We start from the raw sequence: 20,227 nt of genomic DNA, 5'->3' as shown, positions 1-20,227 counted from the left end.
CTCGGCTCGGACGGGGACCAGCTGCCAGGGCTGGGGTTCAGGTCCCAGGGGCGTCTAGAATGAGCTTGGCAGGGCCGTGGGGTGTGGCTGGAGCCAGGCTCTGCACTGGTGAGCCCTGGGGCCTGGGCTGAGCACCTGTGGCATGCACTGACTTTGGGGGCCCATTGCCAGACACCCCCTGGGCCCCGGCTGGCCTGCTGGGCCCATCAGGCCCCATGTCCTCATCCGTGGACCCTGGGCCCAGAGGGCACCGTGGGGCTGGGGCTGTAAATGCTGGGAAGGCCGGAGGGGCTGTGTCTGGGGCCCAGCTGGGCTCTGGGGTGAAATCTGTGGTGCAGGAGCTGGCAGCTGCTGCGGGTTTGGGGTCCCGGTGGAGCCACTGGCTTGGGGAGGGGAGCACACCACATAATGCTGGAGGGTGCTGTCCCCCCCCAGGGGCCCTATGGAAAAGGGGGTTGGATCTGCTAGCTGCCCCATCCTCCCTCCTGGGACGCACCTGCAGCAGGGCCCTGTGCCCGGGAGCTCCACCTGGCCCATGGCAGTTCAGGACATGTCTGTGAAATCCTGGTCCAGTGCCCCCCGCCCCCCGGTGTGTGAGACTCTGCAGGGGCCTGGGGGCATTGCGGGACAGGCAGGGGTGTGCGCTGGGGGCACAGGGATGGGAGTGTCTGGGTGGGGGGTGTGTGGGGGGGTGGAAGGAGGGATGGGGGACGTGTGTGTGTGGGGGGGTGGGGGTTTGGGGTCAGGGGACAGAGCTGCAGGTGTGGGGGTCAGACAGGAACCCGCTGGCTGGGATTACAGGCTCTCTGGAGCCCAGGGCTTTGGGCACATGTCAATAGGAATGGAATCTGTAGCTATTTAAACTCCTCTGGCTTCCCCTAGAGCCCGCCCCCCAGCCCTCCCCTGCCCTCCCAGGAGCCCACCCCCAGCCCTCTCCTGGTCATGAGAGGGCGGCCCCCCAACAGCCAGCCAGGCCTGCCCTTAAAGGGGAAATGCATGTGGCCTGGCCTGCCCCTTTGGAAGGCTGATGGGCAAGCTGCTGCCCCCGACTCTGGGTTCCTGGACCTCCGGCTGCTGGGGACATGGGGGGCACAGCTGGGCATGAGGGTGTGGAGGGCCCCAGGTAGGGGAACACCTGGAGGTCCCTGGCTCGGCTGGTCCCTGGATGCTGGTGCCGTTCTGTCTACAGTGTCTAGGGGTACGTGGGGAGGGGACAGAGCCCGTGTCCTCTCCCACCGGTGGGCCCTTGGCAGGGGGAGGCGTGTCTCTGTCAGGGGCTGGGGCTTTCTCAGCCCCAGCCATGCCCCTGCCCCACTCTGCTGCTGCGCCCCGTACCCGCCCATGGGTATGGAGTGTGGCCCCCAGCTGTGTCTGGCCCCGTGGGGCTGTGTCCTCGCCCTGCCCCATCTCTGCCCCATGTGGGAGGGACGGCATGGTACCAGAGCCGCCTCCCCTCCCCGGGGCTGGCGTGTGCCCGGCTCGTCCTGGCCCTGCAGACCGGGCACTGCCCGTAGGGTGCGGTCGGGGCAGAGCCGTGTTGCCAAGCGGGTGGAGGCCAGGGGAGCCCTGAGCCCACCCTGTCCAAGGGGACAGTGACTCTGCTCCCCCGAGGTGACGCCCAGCCGCTGCGGGGGCATGTGTTGTGTTTTTGCACAGGTGTGTGCCACGGCTGTGTTTGTGTGCACATGCGCTGCCCGCTGCTGACGTGTGCCATCCCCTGCTGGCTGAGTGGAGGGGAGTGTGGCCATGGCTGGGGTTGGTAGAGGAGGTGTGGGGCGGAGGGTAGCACATCGAGGCCAGAGGTGGGGGTTGAGGGAGCGCATTGTAGCTGGGGGTGGAGTGGGGGACGGGGTGGGGCAGAGAGAAATGCGTAGGGGATGGGGTGTGGGGGTAGCACACCGTAACTGGGCAGGGATGGGGGGAGCATGCCATAGCAGGGAGGATGGGGGGCACCAGAGCTGTGGAAATGTGCCATCGCTCCTCAGCCAAGAGGCCCACTGGGCCCTGGCCGTGTGGCTTGCCCCCTGTGGCGGTGCCCGCTGTCTGCGTGGCGCTTGGAAGCTGGGGGTGGCTGGGTCTGACCTGCCTGCGGGCAGGCTGGCGTTGCCTGGCCCGTGTCTGTGCAGGGCCCGTGGCCAAGCGGGGCCCAACTCCCGAGGACGGGGGTTAGCCGTGGTCCCAGCAGAGCAGGGGTGGGGCAGGGTGGTCAGTGGGGCCCATGGCAGGAGGGGACTCCAGCCGGGCCCGCGCCGGGTCTCCTCGAGGTGGTGGTTTGGCAGGGCCTGAGAGCCCGTCGCGAGGGGCTGCGCAGCCGGGTCTGCTCTCGTCGGGCGGTGCCGGGGCAGCTGTCCTGCCCAGGTGTGCTGTGCCGGCAAGGCGGCCTGGTGGGCATGTGGCTGCACAAGTCCCACCGGAGCTGGCTCCAGGCCCCTGAGCGAACCAGGCTACGCGCTGTGACGGCAGAGCTGCGTCTACACTAGGGGGCTTGCGCAGGTCCAGCTCTGTGGTCAAGCCATGCCCCTGCCTGACAGTGGGGTCCGCACAAGTCCCTGGGGTGGAGGGAAGTGAGTCGTGGGGCGGAGGGGAAGGTGCCGCCCGGGCCCTGACACTGGCAAGAGATGAGAAGGGCAGAGTCGGAGCCAGGTTGGTCCCACCCCAGCCGGGGGAGGCGTGGGGGCTGGCTGGGCCTGGTGTGTAGTGTCCCTCTGGCAACGGGGCCAGCGGGCAGGGCAGCCTGTGGAGATGGCACCGCGTGCCGGACGCCTGGTCTGCCCGTAGGCGCTGTAGCTATGGCGACCTAGGGGTGTGAAAAATCCACCCCCCAGCGCCACAGCCCTGCAGAGCTAGCGCCCAGTGTAGACGTGGTGTAGCTGGTGTTGCCCAGGGAGGTGGAGTTACTATGGCGATGGGAAAGGGCCTCTTCACCATGGCGTTACAGCACCATAGTGTAGACAGGGCCTGCCGTCAGTGGCGACGAGAGGAGACAGAGGCTCTCCAGGGGACCAGCCTGAGCCGGGTGAACGGGCAGCTTGGTGCCAGCTGCCCAACAGGGTCTACAGTGCAGAATCCTGCCCAGTGGAGGGGCGCCGGGCCGGGCAGTGTGACTGCACACCCCCAGGAGAGGGGCCCGCACGGCCCCCATCAGCACACAGCAGGGTTGGGCTGGGGGACGTCCTGGAGCTGTTCTGGTCATGGGTGGGATGCTGCACCCTGGGCTGGAATCTGGCTCAGAAAGGGCCCAGTGGGCAACTGGTGACTGGGGCCAGAGAGCCGGGAGCCTGGGGCTGTGTGGTTTGGAGGGGGGCTGTAATGGAGGGATACAGAATAATGATTGGGAAGGTGAAGGGGGGCACTGGGGTTTGCCTGCGGGCCCCAAGGGGTGGGGGACGGGCTTGTCCGTCTCACATCCAGGTCTGACTGAGCGGGTGCTGGGATTCACCCATCTCCTGTGCACCCCGAGGGGGGATAGGTAAATCCAGAGCTGACTTGGGAGATTCCTTCGGAACTCTTCGCAAATGGGGCAACTGGGCAACAAAATGGCAGATGAAATTCAGTGTTGATAATGCACGTTGGAAAACATAATCCCCCCATGCCTCTACAATGATGGGTCTGAATTAGCTGTTCCCACTCAGGAAAGAGATCTCGGAGTCAGTGTGGAGAGTTCTCTGAAAACATCCGCTCAATGGGCAGTGGCAGTCAAAAAAGCGAACAGAATGCTGGGAATCATAAGGAAAGGGATAGAGAGTAAGACAGAAAATATCCTATTGCCTCTATATAAATCCATGGTACGCCCACACCTTGAATACTGCGTGCGGATGGGGTTGCCCCATCTCAAAAAAGATATATTGGAATTGGAAAAGGTTCAGAAAAGAGGAGAGATTAATAGGACTGGGACTTTTCAGCTTGGAAAAGAGATGACTAAGGGGGGATATGATTGAGGTCTATAAAATCATGACTGCTGTGGAGAAAGTAAATAAGGAATAAGTGTGATTTACCCCTTCATATAACACCAGAACTAGGGGTCACCCAGTGAAAGTAACAGGCAGCAGGTTTAACACAAATGAAAGGACGTATTTCTTCACACAACGCACAGTCAACCTGTGGAACTCCTTGCCAGAGGGTGTTGTGAAGGCCCAAAGTATAACAAGGTCCAAAAAATAACTAGATTGGTTCACGGAGGATTGGTGCATCAATGGCTATTAGCCAAATGGGCACCCCATGCTCTGGGTGTCCCTAAACCTGTGGTTGCCAGAAGCTGGGAGTGGGTGACAGGGGATGGGTCACTTGACGATACCCTGTTCGTTCATCCCCTCTGACGTTCTGGCACCAGCTGCAGTCGAAGACAGGATCCTGGGCTAGCTGGACCATTAGTCGGACCCAGTCTGGCAGCTTTTACATTCTACTTGTCTCACATGCAGGTGTTGTGGGGGTGCTGGGGGTCGCCCGTCTGACATGCAGACCCGTGGGGGACACAGGCTGGGGGTCGCCCATCTGACATGCAGGCCCAAAGGGGGCAGGCAGAGGCTGAGGGGTGCCCGTCTGACACACAGGCCCATGGGGGGTACAGGCTGGGAGTCGCCCATCTGCCAAGCAGGCCCATAGGGGGCAGGCAGAGGCTGAGGGGTGCCCATTTGACACGCAGGCCTGTAGGGGACACAGGGCTGGGGGGTCGCCCGTCTGACATGCAGACCCGTGGGGGACACAGGCTGGGGGTCGCCCGTCTGACATGCAGACCTGTGGGGGACACAGGCTGGGGGTCGCCCGTCTAACGTGCAGGCCCAAAGGGGGCAGGCAGAGGCTGAGGGGTGCCCGTCTGACACGCAGGCCCGTGGGGGGCACAGGGATGGGGTTCAGGAAATGGAGAGGGGGTTCTGCAGAGCCCCCCCCATGGTTTTTACAGATGTGAAACAACCTGCCATGAATTGATGCCCTGACCCTGCGGCAGCAGCTCCTGGCCTGGGGGGCTCGCACCCAAGGGCACAGTGCCCTCAAGCCTGGGTAGGTTTGACCCGGCTGCATCTCCATGGCGTGGGGTACCTGGGCCAAATCGGAGCGAGTGGCGCTGCAAGCCCGTGTGCCAGGTTGCAGCGCCTGGGGTGGGGAGCTGGGACCAGACTGTGCAGAGCGGGCTGGTTCTCCATACCCGGCCCATCCCACCGCCCAGGGGCGAGCCCTGACCCCCGCGGGTAAAGTGAAATAAGAAACTCCCAAAAACCAACATGCAACAGGATAAAATATAGGAGAGTTTCCTGGCGCTCTGGGGATTTACAGACTGGCAGGGCCTGGACGCTCCTGCCTGCCCCCACCCCAGCTTCTACCCCCCACCCCGCCTGGCAGCACAGCACCCCCTAGCATCACACTGGGGCCAGTGCTGACTGTGTAGGGAAGTGCCCCTTACCGAACCCATCCTGCTCCCTACACCAGAGCCCCCTGGCACTGGCTGTGGAGAGCGGCTGGGCCATGTGCTCTGGGCCCTCTCCAGTGTCTCCCCCATCCCCTCTAGGGACAGGGGGGCTCTAGGGCTCCTCACTGGGGGGCTGAGCACGTCCTGTGCGGGGGCTGGTGGGTGAGGCCCCAGTGCTGTCCCTGCCCCAGATGGGGAGGGGCTCAGCAGGCCCATGCCCTGCTCTTGGGGGGTGGGGCACCCAGGGCCTTTCCCTCCAGTGTGTAAGTGATGGTGGAGCCGTGGGCCCCAGCAGGGCCCCGTCCTCGTCTCCAGGACGTCCCCCTGCCCTCCATGCCAGAGGGGGAGCTGCTCCCCACGCTGCCAGAGGTGTCAGCCTTGCTGGGAAAGGGTTCATGGGGCACAGGGCTAGGGAAGGTGGGTGTGGCCTGGAGAGAAGTGGGCGGGGCTCCCTGGAGAGGAGGACCCCAGGTGTGGGGCTGAGCCTGGCGTCCCTGCGGAGGCTGCCAGCGAGGGGTGGGCTGGCACCAGCCCATCGAGCTTCCACCAGGTGGGCAATACACTCATTGGGGACCAGCTCTGGGCCCATCTGCCTGCCTCGAGGGGCGTGCCCCTGGCTGGAGCTCGCTCGCTCGCTGAGCTGCACGGGACAAGGAGAGGTCCCACTTCCTAGCGCTGGGGCAGGGGCTGCTGGTTGCAGGTTTAGTCCCCACCCTGGTCAGGACACGCACCTGCACTTGGCTATGGCCTGCTACAACTGCCCCCCCCGGGGCCAGCTCGGCCGATCCCCCCCCGGGTGAATTCCCTGGGGCTGGGCTGCTGCTGGAGATCCCTGGCAGATGGTGACAGGCGGTGTGCATGGCCGTGCGAGCACGGCGACTGGGGGGCAGGGGGGTAGGTGCTGGCGCCCATGGTGGTGGGTGCTGGCGGGGAGCTGGCAAGGGACATGGGCGATGTGGCTGGCGGGGTGCGGAGGTGCTGAGCCCAGCCAGGGCCTTGGAGGCTGGTGGGGGGGTAGTGACTGCGGCCGTCAATAGTGCCAAGTGGGGTGTTGGAGGGTGCAGGGCCAGGATGGGGGGGATGGCAGTGCCCTAGCAGGGGGTGCTCTCTTTAGGGGCTGCGGGGTGGCCCAGTCCCGTGCAGCATTGGGCAGGGACGGGCTGTGGCAGAGCTGAGCCGCGGCTAGTTCCCAGCGATGGCTCAGGCTGGAGCCGCTGGCTTGGCAGTGCCAGCCCCTGGGACCTCCGAGCCCCCGCTAAGTGCATCGACCCAGGGCGGGCAGGCCTGGTGCACCCCTAGCCTACACCCACCTGCCCTGGGGGCAGCTCTGCCTCCAGGTGCCAACATTGGGGCCAGAGCAGGGCAGAGCTGGGATTCCTCGAGGGAGTCGCCCCCAAAGCTGCTTTAGGACAAAGCTGCGTATCTCCTGCCCTCACACCCCTGGACCTGGCCCGGGGAAGCTGCAGGCTAGGCCTGACCCCCTGCAGGGCTGGGACCTGCCCGCTGCCCTGTGGGCTCCCAGGCACCCTCTCCCCAGCCCATCCCCTGGCAGGGCCGAGGCAGCACTGCTCCCCACAGTCGGGGTGTCAGCACCGTGCTCCACACCAGGGCCCGCCCCTGGCACGGGGCCTCCTGCTCTAGATTTATTCCCTCCTGCAAGGCGCTGCAATCCTGCAGCAGTCGCACAAAGCTGGCACCTGGCAGGGAGTAGACTGCCAGGACGCAGAGCCCAGCCCCAGCCCCGCAGGGAGGGCAGCGTCCCTGGGCGTGCAGGGCCTGGTCCCCATGGGACGCTGCAGGACCGGGCCCATCCATGCTTGTGCCCTGGGCATGCCTGGGGGGAGGGCAGGGCGTGTCCTGTCTGCATGGGGTGGTTATGGGGGGGGAGGGACAGGACGTGGGCATGTCGGGGCCTCAGGGACCGTTCCCCCATGGGTCATGCTCACTGCTCCTCTTTCCCTTGCGGGGCTCCCTGGGACGTGCTGCCCGCTCTCCAGCTCCCTGGGCTATTGTTAGGCATGCCAGGTGGGGTCTGCCCCTCCCATGGGGCTGTGGAAGCAGCTCCACATCTCCAGGCTGAGCTGTGGGGCCGGGGCCAGGGCCGGCCTCCCAGGAACCCTGAGCTCAGACTCCCTGAACGAAAGGGATGTGTGGAGACCCAAGCCCCCTAACTGTGCCCCGGGTCGGCTCCTGTCTCCCACTTGGGAGCAAGCAGCTGCCTCCTGCTTGGGCTGGGCCCAGGCTGCCGCCCGGCACGGCATAACCCCGGGCTGGCGCCCAAGCCCCGTAGTATGATTGGGGCCACGCTGTGCTTCGCAGGCATGGTGCTTCCCCGTGCCCCACATCACACAGCTGGGCGCTGAGCTGCAGACAGCTCTGAGGGTGCACAGGGGAGCTGGTAACAGAGCCGAGCTCTTCGGGGTCCCCACAGCCCGAGTCTGCTGCCATGGGCCAGCTGCGGGTTTCTCTTTGCTGTGCAGACCTACCCTTCGTGCTGCCTGCCCAGTTGGAGGGCTGAGGACGGGGATCCAAGCCAGAGCGCTCGGGCCCTGGGCTGCCTATGACCGGCCCTTAGAAGGGTAATGAATGAACCGGTGCGGGGCTGGGGCCGGAGCCGGGCCGTGGGCTCAGCCCCTCGCGGGCAGGGGACCGGGCCCGGAGCCGGGCCGTGGGCTCGGCCCCTCGCGGGCAGGGGGACCGGGCCCGGAGCCGGGCCGTGGGCTCGGCCCCTCGCGGGCAGGGGACCGGGCCCGGAGCCGGGCCGTGGGCTCGGCCCCTCGCGGGCAGGGGGACCGGAGCCGGGCCGTGGGCTTGGCCCCTCGCGGGCAGGGACTGGCTTCTCCAGCAAGTTGTTCTCAGTGGGAGCCTGGGGGGCTTGGCGCGGGAGGCGTCCTGTGGGGCCAGGCCCGTGTGGGTGCAGGGGGTGCCGGGGGTGGCGATGGGCCCCGTGTCTCGGGCCAGCACCTGGCGTAGCTGCCGTATGCGCCATTTGCAGTTTTCCTCAAACCCAGCGCCCGGGTTGGGGGTCATGGGGAACCCAGCCCTCCCCCTGGCAGGCGCGGGCGCCCTGGGGCAGGGGGAGTGTGGAGGGGCCCAGAGGGGCTGTGGCGGGGTCCCGAGGGGGGACCGAGGGGGGGTCCAAGGTTCCGTCTTGTTCTAAACTCTCATTATTTGAAGGAAGTTGCGGCGGGGGGGAGGACCTGGCCCCAGGGGTACATGCCGGGGGGGTTGTGCGGGGGGGAGGGCCGGCCCCAGGGGTACATGCCGGGGGGGTTGTGCGGGGGGGAGGGCCGGCCCCAGGGGTAGGTGCGAGGGGGGCTCTGCGGGGGGGGGGCCCGGCCCCCGGGGTAGGTGCGCGGGGGGGTTGTGCGGGGGGGGCCCGGCCCCCGGGGTAGGTGCGCGGGGGGGTTGTGCGGGGGGGGTCCGGCCCCCGGGGTAGGTGCGGGGGGGTTGTGCGGGGGGGAGGGCCGGCCCCCGGGGTAGGTGCGGGGGGGGGTCCGGCCCCCGGGGTAGGTGCGGGGGGGGGGTTGTGCGGGGGGGGAGGGCCGGCCCCTGGGGTAGGTGCGGGGGGGAGGGCCAGCCCCCGGGGTAGGTGCGCGGGGGGGTTGTGCGGGGGGGAGGGCCGGCCCCCGGGGTAGGTGCGGGGGGGGTTGTGCGGGGGGGAGGGACGGCCCCCGGGGTAGGTGCGGGGGGGAGTTGTGCGGGGGGGGCCCGGCCCCCGGGGTAGATGCGCGGGGGGGTTGTGCGGGGGGGGCCCGGCCCCCGGGGTAGGTGCGGGGGGGGTTGTGCGGGGGGGAGGGCCGGCCCCCGCGGTAGGTGCGGGGGGGGGTTGTGCGGGGGGGAGGGCCGGCCCCCGCGGTAGATGCGGGGGGGGCTCAGGCTGGGTCGCGGGGGGGGGGAGGGGGCGGCGCGCCCGGCGCTGCTGCAGTAGCCGGCGCCCGGGATCAATGAATGGGCCGCGGGGCCGGCCCCTGATTGGCTGCCGCGGCCCGGCGGGGCGGGGCGGGGGGCGGAGCCGGGCGGGGCCCCGCCCCCCCCGCGGACCGGCCCCGCAGTGCCCGGCAGGACGCGGCCGCAGCCGCTGCCCCGGACCCGCCATGGCCGCGTCCCGCTGCATCCAGCACGAGATCAGCTCGCTGAAAGGTACCGCCCGGGCCCGGGCGCCGGCTGCAGGGCGGGGCCGCCGGGCGTGCAGCTGGCTCTGGGGTGTGTCTGGGTCTGGGTCTGGCCCGGCTCGGGCCCTGCTGCTGCTCCCGGGGCCGGGGGGGGGGGTTCTCCGGCCCTGCCCCGCCCCGCCCCGCCCCGCCCCATGGATTGGGCCCAGCCCATGTCTCGGCGCTCTGGGGCGCGGGGATCCCCCCGGCGAGGGGTCGCCCCTGGGCACGGTGACGGCCGTGCACCTGCCGGCTGAGCGTCGCCGCCCGAGGCGGCCGCGGCTCTGTGCCCGCTTCCGACACGGCTGCCCCTGCTCTCCCCCGGCTCCGGCCGGCGGGTCGGGGCCCCGGGACCCTCGGCGCCCCCAGACCAGCCCTCGCTGCTGCAGGCTCGCCCCTGCACGGGGTGGTGCCCAGGGGGCTGCTGCCCTGGACCGGAGCCCAGCCTGACTCCGGGCACAGCCCCCCGGCCACACAGGGCACCTGTATCACCCCCCTGGCCCCCAGGTGGAGACTCTGCTCGGGCTGGGCCCAGCCCAGGAGGCTCGGTGCCCCCAGGAGCCTCCCCCAGCGCCAAAGGGGCTGGGGCTGGGCTGGCGTCTTCTGGGCCGTGTGGCCTGGGCCGTTTGCTGATGGCCCCTGCCCAGCTGGCTGGGGCTGCTTGTTGTCACGGCTGGGGGGGGTTTCCTGCCGCTGAGGCTGCAGAGGAAGCTGCGTGGAGCAGACTGCAGGGAGCAGGGTGGGGAGCAGAGCGGGCTCTGGCGGGGGGACAGGACGAGGCAGGGGCACCATGTGGAGGGACCCAGCTGTGCTGAGCGGCCGTGCTGGGGGCCGGGGCCTGGCTTGGCCAGGTGTCCCTGTGGAGGTGAGCCGCCCAGCCTGGGAGGCTGAATAAACTCCCCATAGTTCATTAATGGAGAGCCCTTGGGGACCCCCCTCTGACCCAGGCCCCTGTCCTCGGGGCGGCTCTCCCCACTGCACCCCGAGGGGCTGCAGCCGGGCCTGTCTCGGAGACTGGGGGGAATGTCTAGCCTGGGCACCCGCTGGCCCCGGTACAGACACCAGCTCATCCAGCTGTGTCTAGAGAAGGGAGATAGCATCAAGGACTACGGGTCATAGGGAGGGGAGGTGCTTGGGGTGGCGGGAGGGGGCTGCAGCTCAGGATTGAGAGGCACCGACGGAGTTGGCAGGGGGAGCCAGGGCTGGGCTAGCAGGGGGCTGGGGGTCAGGGAGCAGAGGGCTGGGCTAGCAGGGGGCTGGGGGTCAGGGAGCAGAGGGCTGGGCTAGCAGAGGGCTGCAGGTTGGGATTGAGTGGCACAGCAGGGCCCTGTGGGCTCTGTTGTTACATAAACACCCAGGCTTGGCTGGAAACGTGCTGGGCCCATCCTGGGGATTGTACTTAGCACGTTGCAGGCTCCAAGCACTGCACGGCCGGTAACGATCGGGCCAGGCGGTGGTGAGCGCCGGCCTTTCCCACTGGCTGCCCTGAGCCAGGCACGGTGGGGGCAGATGTGTCCTGGCTTGTCCCTGTCCCAAAGCCTGGGAGGGGCCCCAGGGCGAGTCCCTGCGGTGGGCAGAGCATGGAGGTGCTTGGGCTGTGCTGCTCAGCGGTTAACGGGCCAGCCCTGGCGCCCCCCACAGGTGAATCTGTGTCAAGCCTCAGCTGCCCTGGAGCAGGCTAGCGGGGGGGGGAGGGGGAGGGGGAGGGGCAGTGCCGAGGGGGAGAAGGGCCCTGCGGGGGATCGTGGCTGTCAGGGTGTGGGTCTCGGGGCTGGTTTGCAGCAGGTGCTCCTGTCCTGGCTGCGATTCGGGTGGGCTGGGCTGGGCTCAATGCTGGGGGCCTGTGCTGCCCTGATGGGCTGTGCCGGGGCTGGGGGGGGGCTTCTCCTTTGTCTGCCTGGCTGATTTACTGTGAGAATGGGCCGAGTCCCCTGCCAGCTCCAGCCTGATGAATAATCTGGCCCCCACTTGCCACAGCTTCCAGGCCCTTCCTTGGCTCCGGCCACGCTGCCCTCCACAAACAGCCGCTTTGTTCCTGGCTCAGCAGGGAAAGCCCTGGCGCCCCACTCTCGCTGACTGCAGCGGTCCCAGGCCCTGGAGCAAAGGTGGGGGGAGTGCGCTGGCTAAGTGCCAGGGGTTGTTGCTAACTCTGAAGGGCTTCGTGGGGGACTGGCCCATCCCCACAGAGAGCTGGGAACTAGGCTGCAGCCTGCTGGGTGTCTGTCTCCACTGCGAAATCCATCAGTGGGGCCTCTCCTGGGCCCAGACTTCCCCGGGCTGGAGGCTGCTGGCTGGGACTGAGGGGCATTGGCAGAGCTGGGGGACCAGGGTAGCAGGGGTCTGCGGGTCAGGAGTGAAGAGCATCAGCAGAGCCGTGTCTGGGGAGTACGTTGCATGGCGGGATGGGGGTACCTGCCGGGGGGGCGACAACTCAGCACTAGAGCGCTCAGCCCCACAGCTGGGCATGGATGCTGGGTCGTTCAGACTGGGCATGAGCTGTAGGTGGCTAGCACAGGACATGGGGGTGGGAGTCTGTTGCTTGGACGGGGTCCAGACGAGGAGTTGAAGGAGCATAGACAAGGCAGCGTTTGCTCCGGCAGGTGGATAGAAAGTTTGTCGGGCTCAACGGGTAGTGATCAATGGCTCCATGTCTAGTTGGCAGCCGGTATCAAGTGGAGTGCCCCAAGGGTCGGTCCTGGGGCCGGTTTTGTTCAATATCTTCATTAATGATCTGGCGGATGGTGTGGATTGCACTCTCAGCAAATTTGCAGATGACACTAAACTGGGAGGAGTGGTAGATACGCTGGAGGGGAGGGATAGGATACAGAGGGACCTAGACAAATTGGAGGATTGGGCCAAAAGAAATCTGATGAGGTTCAATAAGGATAAGTGCAGGGTCCTGCACTTAGGACGGAAGAACCCAATGCACAGCTACAGACTAGGGACCGAATGGCTAGGCAGCAGTTCTGCGGAAAAGGACCTAGGGGTGACAGTGGACGAGAAGCTGGATATGAGTCAGCAGTGTGCCCTTGTTGCCAAGAAGGCCAATGGCATTTTGGGATGTATAAGTAGGGGCATTGCCAGCAGATCGAGGGACGTGATCGTTCCCCTCTATTCGACGTTGGTGAGGCCTCATCTGGAGTACTGTGTCCAGTTTTGGGCCCCACACTACAAGAAGGGTGTGGAAAAATTGGAAAGAGTCCAGCGAAGGGCAACAAAAATGATTAGGGGTCTGGAACACATGAGTTATGAGGAGAGGCTGAGGGAGCTGGGATTGTTTAGCCTGCAGAAGAGAAGAATGAGGGGGGATTTGATAGCTGCTTTCAACTCCCTGAAAGGGGGTTTCAAAGAGGATGGCTCTAGACTGTTCTCAGTGGTAGCAGATGACAGAACGAGGAGTAATGGTCTCAAGTTGCAGTGGGGGAGGTTTAGGTTGGATATTAGGAAAAACTTTTTCACTAAGAGGGTGGTGAAACACTGGACTGGGTTACCTAGGGAGGTGGTGGAATCTCCTTCCTTAGAAGTTTTTAAGGTCAGGCTTGACAAAGCCCTGGCTGGGATGATTTAGTTGGGGTTTGGTCCTGTTTGAGCAGGGGGTTGGACTAGATACCTTCTGAGGTCCCTTCCAGCCCTGATCTTCTATGAGACCGGCCAGGTCAGCGTCTGTAACGATGGAGGTTTGTCACAAGACCCACTAGCTCAGCTAGGGGCTGGTGAAAGGTCACTGGTGGGGTTGGGGGGGCGCCCGGGTCTCTGCCTGCGGGACGCAGCAGCTCCGACGAGCTGATCATAATGGTCCTGCTCGGCTTGAACTGTATAAATGAGGGCGGGAGGGGCCGTTGGCAGATCTGTGTGTGTGGGCAGCCCAACCCTGGGGTTGGGGTCGGGAGTGAGGGGCACCGGCAGGATTGTGGCGGGGGAAGGGCCGTGCAGAGTCGGGGCAGGGGGCCCGGGCGGGAGGCAATTACCAGATCTCCAGTTCCCGGTGCCCGTGGTGACCCTCCCGGCTGGGCTCCTGCCTGTCCCGGGCCATAGAGAAACGTCCCGCCTTGGATTGAAACGTGGCCCGCGCTGGAGAAGCCGGGGCGGCCTGGGGATTGTGCGGGCAGGGTCCCCTCGCGGTTGGTATAACTGGTGGCGTGGCCAGGTGGAGCGAGCGGGGGACCGGACATAAAGACGGGTGCCCCCCGCTTGTACTCACCGGGCGGCCCTCCGGGTCCTCGGCAGCGCTGAAGGCCCCTGCCCCCGAAACGCCGCCAAGGAGCCGGAGCGCGTGAAGGCCCCGGCTGGCGAAGACCCGGGGCGCCGCCGGGTGGGTAAAGATTAAAGAGACACCAGTTGCACTCGGGGGGAGCGGCTGCTCCCCCCGGCTATGCTACCGCAGTTCTCCCAGGCTGGCTCTGCCTGGCTCCAGCTGCAGCCTCGGCTCGCGTGGGCCCTTCCCTTCCTGGCCGGGCGAGCCCGCTCACCGTCTGCCCCACGCAGGCCCTTCCAGACTGACGCAGTCACCCCTTGCTCAGCTCCCGGGGTCCGTCACTACCAGGCAGATTCTGTAGCCCATGACCCTTCCCCAGCAGCCCCCGTGCCGCGCAGACCCCTGAGCTGGGCCAGGGCCAGCACTTCGCCCCAGAGGTAACGTCCCCTCCCTGCTTCTGCTCGGATCCCAGCTCAGTCCTGGGCACTGGCCGCCTGCCGGCAGTGGCAGGGAGGGAGCCCCCGAGCCAGCAGAGCAGCCCAGGGGGGGCCATCGCAGTGCAGGGCCATGTGCGTGCCGTGGGTCCCAAAGCCCAGGCCTGTGGGTGCCATGGGGCTGGGAGCCTTCGGAAAAGGTATAACCAACCCCGCCCCGGCAAGGGGCAGTGGGGCGAAGTCTGAATGGGACCTGGGGCTGCGCCCCCTGGGCCTCGCCCTCTCTTCTAGGGTGTCCTGCAGTTGCCCATCACCCCGGTGTCTGAGCAAACTGCGCAGCAGCTATGGGGGGCTCCGGTTGCTCAGCCACGGGGTGGGGAGAGGGGTTCAGATTTCCTGACTGTGCGGGGCTCGTGGTGTGCATGTGTCCGTCAGTGCTAGGGGAGGAAGCATTTTTCGGAGGGTAGGGGGTCCGCTGGGGAGGCGGGGGGGTCTGTTGGGGTTTTGAGGGGATCTGTCAGGGAGGCATGGGGGGGTGTCTGTCATTCGGGCAGTGGAAAGGCCTTTTCGAAGGGGGGCGGTTTGCAGCATCAGGAGCTGCTCAGCCCCCAGCTGGTCCCGGGTGCCCCTGGGCTCCGGGTCGCCCCCTCCCGGGCAGGGGTCAGGCAGCAGTTACCTGCTCCCAGGTGCAGCGTCCCAGGGCGCTGCTGCCCTCTGCTGTCGGTTGCCAGCACTGCAGGCACGTAGCCTCAAGCCCCATAAACACTAGGGCAGGAGGCTGGAGCTGCCAGTGCATGGGGGAGTTGTGAGGCCTCGGCCCCCTGCCCTGCCTGGGCCAATGGGAACCGCCCCCTGCAGTGACACTCCGGACAATGCATGGCCTGCAGAGACCCACTCCCCACTTCAGCTTCCGAGTCTGCCCCCCGTCCCGACCTGCGCTCGGCCCTCCCGTCTTGGCCTGCTCTTCCCCCCCGCCCGCTGTTCCCTCCTCTTGCACAAACAGGACCAGGAATGAGGCCTGTTGGTGGTGAAACAAATATTGACCCTGGCAGGCCTGGCTCCTGTGGAGCTGGGAGGTGGGGGGAGTATGTGGGGGGGCTCAGTGCTATGGGGCTGGCAGCCTGCCCATCTGGGCTCCTCAGAGTGCAGGACCCAGTCCCGTTATCCTGGCGTGAGCAGAGACCCTGAAAGCTGCTTTGCCCGTCCCCCCGGGCCCAGCTCCCTGCAGTGTGGCTCTGTCTGGCTTTCCTGGGCTGGGCCGAATGGGGCTTGGCCCCTGGGCCAGGGCAGGTGCTCGGGGGGCTGCAAGTGCCGTGGTGACGGGGGCGAGCCAGCTGTTCTCAGGATCTTGATGGGGTTCAGCTGACAGGCTCTGGGGACAGTAAATGGCTTTGGCTGGCCACAGTGCTCCCTGTGGCATTGGCAGGGTGCTGGGCTCGGAGCCTGGGACCCACGGGCGCTTGTGGACGTGCGCCTGGGGGCGGCAGTGTGGGCAGAGGGCTGGGCTCCATCCCCATAGCCTTCCCGGGCAGCCACGTGCCCAGCTCAGGGCAGCAGGGCCGAGGCTGCTCCTGGAGCCCCGTGCCCCAGCGGGCACTGCACATGGGCAGGGCTGCAGTGCCTCTCATGGGCTCCGCCGTGGGTGGCCAGGGCCCGGCTCCTTCCTCTGGCCGCCGAGCTCTCTCCGGCCTGGGGAAGGACCCCGCGGCGCCACAGACGGGAGATAGTGCAGTCCAGGCAGGGAGCACGTTCCGGGTGCAGCGGCCCGTTAACCCCCTGTAGCCGGGCAAACGGGGGTTCGTGGGTCACAGGATGTGATGAGCCAGAAATGCAGCGTCTCTGCTCAAGCCAGGGGTTCTAGTATCTAGCCGAGGTAGGAGTTGACGCTCCAGGCTCGTCTTTGGACGGTGTGCAGGTCCCATTGAGGACAAGGTCTGAGAGGTCAGACCTGGTGGGATCGCGTTGTGAAGGGTTGGCCCATGAGGGACACGGTGTTTTGCGGCTCTTGATCATTTCCTGTGCGAGTTCGTTGGGGAGCTTAGTGATTGTCTGGGTTCACCCGCACAACTGCTGTTGGGGCCCTCGGTGCCCGGGATAAGGTACGCACGCGTTGTGACAGGCCGTGTAGGACCCCTGGATCTCAAGAGGTGTGTTGTGGGGAGGTTGATCATCAGAGCAGTGGAGATACGCGGTCGGAAAGTTTCGCGTGGCCTGGTCTAGCTGGGCCTGCTGATACTGAGTTGGTGCGTCTTGGTCTGCGGGGAGCGTTGAAGGACAGAGGAGGTGGTGGTCCGCGTGTGGTCTCCACTATGTCGGGGTTGTCATGGTGGAAGGATACCCTCTATGGGTTCCACTGTGGGGGGCAGGTGACACCTAGGGGTGTGCGGTTGGAGGGCTCTTTGTTGTCCTGTTTTGAAACGGGATTTCTCCATCCGATTTCCTGCTGGGCTGGAGTTTTCTGCTTCGGGGAAGGCACATTCAAGTGCTGTATTGACAGGTTTCAGAGTAGCAGCCGTGTTAGTCTGTATCCGCAAAAAGAAAAGGAGTACTTGTGGCACCTTAGAGACTAACCAATTTATTTGAACATAAGCTTTCCTGAGCTACAGCTCACTTCATCGGATGCATGCAGTGAGCTGTAGCTCACGAAAGCTCATGCTCAAACAAATTGGTTAGTCTCTAAGGTGCCACAAGTACTCCTTTTCTTCAAGTGCTATAAAAAGTGACGGTGGACTTTCTCCTCCAGCCCTTCTGTGGGAAATGAGAGACTGGTTGTACTGGGGGTTACTGGGTCTGTGGGGGTCAGTGAGGGGGAGGTTGGTATGTACAGATGTCGGGGTTACTGGGTCTGTGGGGGTAGGTGGGGGGATTGGTGTGTACAGGTGTCGGGGGGTTACTGGGTCTGTGGGGGTAGGTGAGGGGCATCAGTATGTGTCACGGGGTCCCTGGGCGATGCTCTGGAACTGCTCCATACGAAGCTAGGCAGGACTCTGGGGGAGCCTCCTCTCTCTGAGCAGACTGCCTCTAGGGCAAGAAGCTTCCATCTTCCTGGGTCTGACCTCGGAGCATTCAGCATCCTCTGCCCCACCGGGTGGGCTCCTGGGGCAGCCAGAGGGCCCTGCATCCCAACTCCGCAGTCAGATGTGACTCTCAGCCAGCCGGGAAAACAGGTTTATTAGTCGACAGGAACACAGCATAGAACAGAGCTTGTTAGCACAGAAATCAGTGATTTTCAGCCAAGTCCATTTTGGGGGGGAGGGGAGCCCAGAGCCAGGGCTCTGGTCCTCCCTCTGAGCCCCAGGAGCAGCCCCTGGCCCCTGCCCAGCCCCTTGCTCCACCTCCAGGCCCAGAGTCACCTGGTCGCATCCCCTTCCTGGGTCTCAGGGTACGAAGGGGTGGCCACAGCATCCGAGCAGGCAGCTGGAGCAACTCCCATAAAAGTCACACATGGTTGTTCGCACCACCTAGACACTGGTGCAATACACAGGGAAACTGAGGCAGACACGGCATTCATGCAAAACAGTAAGACTCACATACAACATAAGAAGGGAAGGTTCCCACTTTGTCACATCTCTCCCCCCTTCAAGATCAAACTGAGCGGGGTCACTGTAGCCAGTGTTACCAGATTTGCCCATTACTTTGGGGTATGCTCATTTATTAGGATTATTCTTTGGAGTGGGGGGTTCTGTAATTCTATCAACGTACTACTTGTGTTCTCATACGGCGCTCTGCTTCTCGCTGCTGCAAGTCCCCTCCCAATGGAGCTATCCTGCAGGACCTAGGTTCCCCAGGGCCAGGTTCTTCCAGCCCCAGAATCAGATATGCGCGCACGCACACAGAGTCTGAGTGGACTGGGTTGAGCAACACTTCCAAGCTGCCACCCTCATATGTCCCAGGTTCAGCACGTCCCTATCCCCACTTTCACATTACCGTTGTTCTGGTCGTAACCCACCGGATGAGCAAACCCCACAGGATTTTGGGGCGCTGCAGGGATCTTAGGTAAGAGGAGCGTTGCTGCAGAGTAAATGGGGAAGCCAGAAACACAAAAGAGTAAAGTTCAGAGACAGAGAAGCAACCAGCTTAACCATAAAAGTTGTTTGTTGAATAATAGTGATAACCACACAAGGAGAGCCTAAACAAACATTACAGTTACATTATTAAAGGTTACAAAAGTCACATATAGAAAACTATACCTGCCTGAGGTAGAAAAGAAAACAGAGAGAGCTGGGATCTCACCAACTTTCATGAAGCTTGAACGGGTCGGGGGTGTCACGGAGTCCCTGGGCGATGCTCTGGAACTGCTCCCCATGAAGCCAGTCAGGACTCTGGGGTAGTCGCCTTTCTGTGAGCAGCCTGTCTGCAGGACACACAGCTCACACAGCTTCCACCTTCCTGGGTCTGACCTCGGAGCATTCAGCATCCTCTGCCCCTCCGTGCGCTTCCCCCCAGTGAGTCCACTCAGGTGGGGCTCCTGGGGAAGCCAGAGGGTCCTGCACCCCAACTTCGCAGTCAGACGGGACTCTCAGCCAGCCAGTAAAACAGAAGGTTTATTAGACGACAGGAACATGGTCTAAAACAGAGCTTGTAGGTGCAGAGAACTGGACCCCTCAGCTGGGTCCATTTTGGGGGGCAGTGAGCCAGACAACCACGTCTGCACTTCACTCCATGTCCCAGCCAGCCCCAAACTGAAACTCCCTCCAGCCCCATCCTCCTCTGGGCTTTGTTCCTTTCCCGGGCCAGGTGGTCACCTGATTCCTTTGTTCTCTAACCCTTTAGCTCTCACCTCCCAGGGGGGAAGGGCCCAGGCCATCAGTTGCCAGGAAACAGGGTGTCGGCCATTCTCTGTGTCCAGACCCCTGCCCACACCTGCCCTCTAGGGCTCTGCAATGATCATACACCCTTACCCCACCACCTAGATACTTAAGAACTGCCTAGGGGAAACTGAGGCACCCCCATACTATTCAGAGGAAACATTAAGAAGAGTCCCACTTCGTCACATCTCTCCCCCCTTCGAGATCGAACTGAGCGGGGTCACTTTAGCCGGTGACCTGGGGAAGTTCGAAGCCACCAACGTTCCCATGGATGCCCCAGCCTTCCTTGGTAGGAGTTACACCAGGCCCTTCCAGTTTCACGCCCTCCCTTAGGTCGGGGGTGGTCGATAGCACTCGCAGGCCGCATGTGGGAAGGTTTATGCAGCCCATGCCCTTTGGCCACCCCAAGAATGTCTCCCCATTGACCATCACCTTCCGCTCCCACTGGGGGTCCGAGGGGCCTGGCCCCAGGAAACTCCACACAGACATATAGGTTGGGACCAGGAGTCCACATCCCCAACCATCTGGCTGACGGAGTCTATGGCCTTGGGATCCAGCAAGGGAGCTAGACACCGGGGCTTTTCCACAGGGTCCCCTTGGTTCAAATCGCCAGCCTGCTCAAAGGCAGTGAGGTGGCATCCACCCCCCCCCTCCTTAACCAGGGGCAGCAATTTAGTCTCGAGGTTCCCTGCGGAACTGGCCCCCCGGGGTCTATCCCCACTCACCCCGGGGGGGTCCCCTAGGCCTCTCCGCTCCCCCAACGCCAGTTCATGCTGCTGCTGCTTCTGCAGCTCTTTCTCGGGCTCTCGCTGTCTCTCACAGTCCTCTGGCTCTCTAGGACTCAGCTCCAATCCCATCCGTCTCCGATCCACCGATGGGGAACCCGATCGTGAAGACCCCCGTCTGGTCGGGGACAGGAGTCTTGGGGATGCCTGGCTGCCACTCCAGCAGCTCCCAGATCCTGCTGTAGCCCCATTTGGGGTCAGGAATCTGTTCCTTCGAGCGGTCATCCTCCTCCAGCTGCACGATTAACTGTGCTTTGGTGAACTTTCCAACGCTCAACCCTCTCTTTCTGCACAGGGTTACAATGTCCTTCTTAAGGAGACGGTGACAGACCATCACTCCGCTCCTCCCAAGTTGTTGTGGACTCACAGGCCCGTGTGTTCTCAGCTCCCCACGGTTTCCAGGGAGAACCCCTAGTGTGCCAGCCCTTCTCGAGGTCACCACCTCTT

At 64.5% G+C, this 20,227-nt stretch overlaps 1 protein-coding gene across 7 annotated transcripts in view; it reads left to right on the top strand.

The window, feature by feature from the left end:
* The window catches only part of PLEC (plectin), a 166,988-nt gene that overhangs the window by 59,609 nt on the left and 87,152 nt on the right, over positions 1-20,227 (top strand). For 2 of the 7 annotated variants that reach the window (XM_073329785.1, XM_073329783.1), the window contains exon 1: positions 9,476-9,547. The exons of the other annotated variants lie outside the window; for them this stretch is intronic. In XM_073329785.1, coding sequence (XP_073185886.1) covers positions 9,502-9,547 — 46 coding nt within the window. In that variant the 5' untranslated portion in view covers positions 9,476-9,501. Of the gene's footprint in view, positions 1-9,475; positions 9,548-20,227 lie in introns of those variants that run through there. 7 annotated transcript variants of the gene reach the window in all.

The sequence above is a fragment of the Lepidochelys kempii genome, chromosome 2 (assembly GCF_965140265.1).
Source record: "Lepidochelys kempii isolate rLepKem1 chromosome 2, rLepKem1.hap2, whole genome shotgun sequence".
Lineage (NCBI taxonomy): Eukaryota > Metazoa > Chordata > Testudines > Cheloniidae > Lepidochelys > Lepidochelys kempii.
This window is presented reverse-complemented; position numbering and strand designations above follow the sequence as displayed.